Below are 2,000 nucleotides of genomic sequence, written 5' to 3'. Positions count from 1 at the left end.
AATAAATAAATAAATAAATAAAAATAGCTGTCAAGGTACAATGGATTCTGTCAAAGGGAAAAGAAATTGTCCCAAGGAAGAACACCTGGGATGAGGGAAAAGATAAAAGAAAGAAGGAGAAAGGAAATATATAAATGTATATAAGTAGGATAGCTTAGATAATCATACTGCTGATTTTTGCTGGTCTATTAAAAGGGGCTTAAATTTAATGCTTAATTTTTTTCTATTTTTTTTTTTATAATTTTTTGACCAAACTTACAGGTTTATATCTGGTAAATTTTGAGGACAGCAACCATTGTTGAGTTCCTATCATTTTGTTTAATGAAATTCTGTATCATTTCTAATTATTCTTACTATATTTTAAATTCTCTTTAAAAAATAAAAAAATAGCTGTCACAAGTAATACAAGATTTATAAGAAAAAGAGGAACACAATCTTTCCTTTCTTCACATATACCTAAATCAATTTCCCTATAGAAAATATTAAATGAGCAGATTTTTTATTTTTTTAATTTTTTTTTTAGCAGTAAGAAATATTTATTGTGAGAGAGAGTTCCTAAGACATAGGAGACCTGAAAGGGGATTGCTATGGCCCAGCTTTACACAGGAAGGGCTTCAGAGCAAAATCACAAGGTGGGTACAAAATCACCAGGTAGGTATAAGGTGGGTCAAAACTCTGATCAACCAATAAGATTACAAGTATAGCTGCTTAGGTAATATTGATCCAATGGGGTAGCAGGTCACATAGCAAGTGGGCATAGAAAGAACAAAAGTCTATTTTTTGAAAGAGATGAGTCCGGAGCCGTTGGGCACCCACCTGGGTGATTAATGTCTACCTAGACTTAAATGAGCAGATTGTACAATTACCAAATGAAATCAGACTATAAACACAATAGTTCCAAAATAAAATTAGAAAAGCATGATTTTCCTCACAAGTACTGACCTTGGCTTGCTTCTTGGCTAACTTCTTTGCTTTCTTCTGTAAGTGCTTACTTGTTCCTGAAGGGATATCCTTTCTCTCTTTCATGTAGCTATCATTATCTTTTTCGTCTTCACTCTCTTTACTGTCATCCTCCATTGTCTTTTTCAGATTTTTATCATTTATACTTTTCTTAACACTCTTAAAATATGGACAAAGTACAGATTAAAGGAAAATTTTCCAACTACAACTTGGTGAAAAGAAAATCAATGTTACCAAAAGTTTCTCCTATTCCTATTTTACACCAGTTTCATTTTCCTAACATTTGAACATGCCCCTAGGACAAAATTTATCTCACATACTAGACAGGAAGCTTCACACACTCAGAAAAACGACTAAGCAAAACAGCAAAAAGGGGCCGGGGAGGTGGTTCAGTAGAGTAAGTGCAAAAGGGCTTGGCAAGCGAAAAAGGGCCTGAGTTCAATCCCTGGTTCCACCCAAAAAAAAAAAAAAAAGTCAAGTTTAAATGCAAGTATAATAAGAGAATAGAATGAACTGTATTAGATCCATGCTGTATTATGCTGCAAACAAACCCATTTCTAAGTGCACTATATTTGTAAATTATTTATATTCTTCTTTTTTATTTCCAAGCATGTAAATGATAATTATAGAGACAAAAATTTTAGAAACAAAAAGACAAAAATCAGGTTTGGTGAGACTGTAATCTCTAACAGGACAAAGGTTCTTAATTTATATGAAGTTGAATAATAATTTATCCAATATTGGACACATGTTTTTTCCTACAATTGCTTAAAAGGAAACAAATTAACCTGTCTTTTTGCTTTTGTTTTTTTTGGGTCTGCCTCAGATTGCCTTCAGGGCATGTGTGGTAAGGCCTGAGGAACAGGGGGTTCGAACCACAGCACCCTGAGGCTGACTACTTTGTTTAAGCAGGCACTTAAACAATTGAGCTAATGGGCAGGCCCCCAAATTAGTCTGTCTTAAACTGACATAATAATAGTTAATAATTTAGTTAAAAATAATACTATTGGGCTGGTGAGATGGCTCAGTGGTCTAAAGCA

General features: G+C 33.5%; 1 protein-coding gene across 1 annotated transcript in view; it reads right to left on the bottom strand.

The window, feature by feature from the left end:
* Nucleotides 1-2,000, bottom strand: part of Usp16 (ubiquitin specific peptidase 16) — a 34,719-nt gene that overhangs the window by 11,867 nt on the left and 20,852 nt on the right. Inside the window, exon 14 of the mRNA XM_004646327.2 lies at nucleotides 943-1,119. Within this exon, the coding sequence (XP_004646384.1) occupies nucleotides 943-1,119 (177 nt within the window). The remainder of the gene's footprint in view (nucleotides 1-942; nucleotides 1,120-2,000) is intronic.

Source organism: Octodon degus, unplaced genomic scaffold, assembly GCF_000260255.1.
Source record: "Octodon degus isolate 3935 unplaced genomic scaffold, OctDeg1.0 scaffold00264, whole genome shotgun sequence".
NCBI lineage: Eukaryota > Metazoa > Chordata > Mammalia > Rodentia > Octodontidae > Octodon > Octodon degus.
The sequence above is the reverse complement of the archived record's forward strand: the minus strand, read 5'-3'. Positions and strand labels throughout refer to the sequence as shown.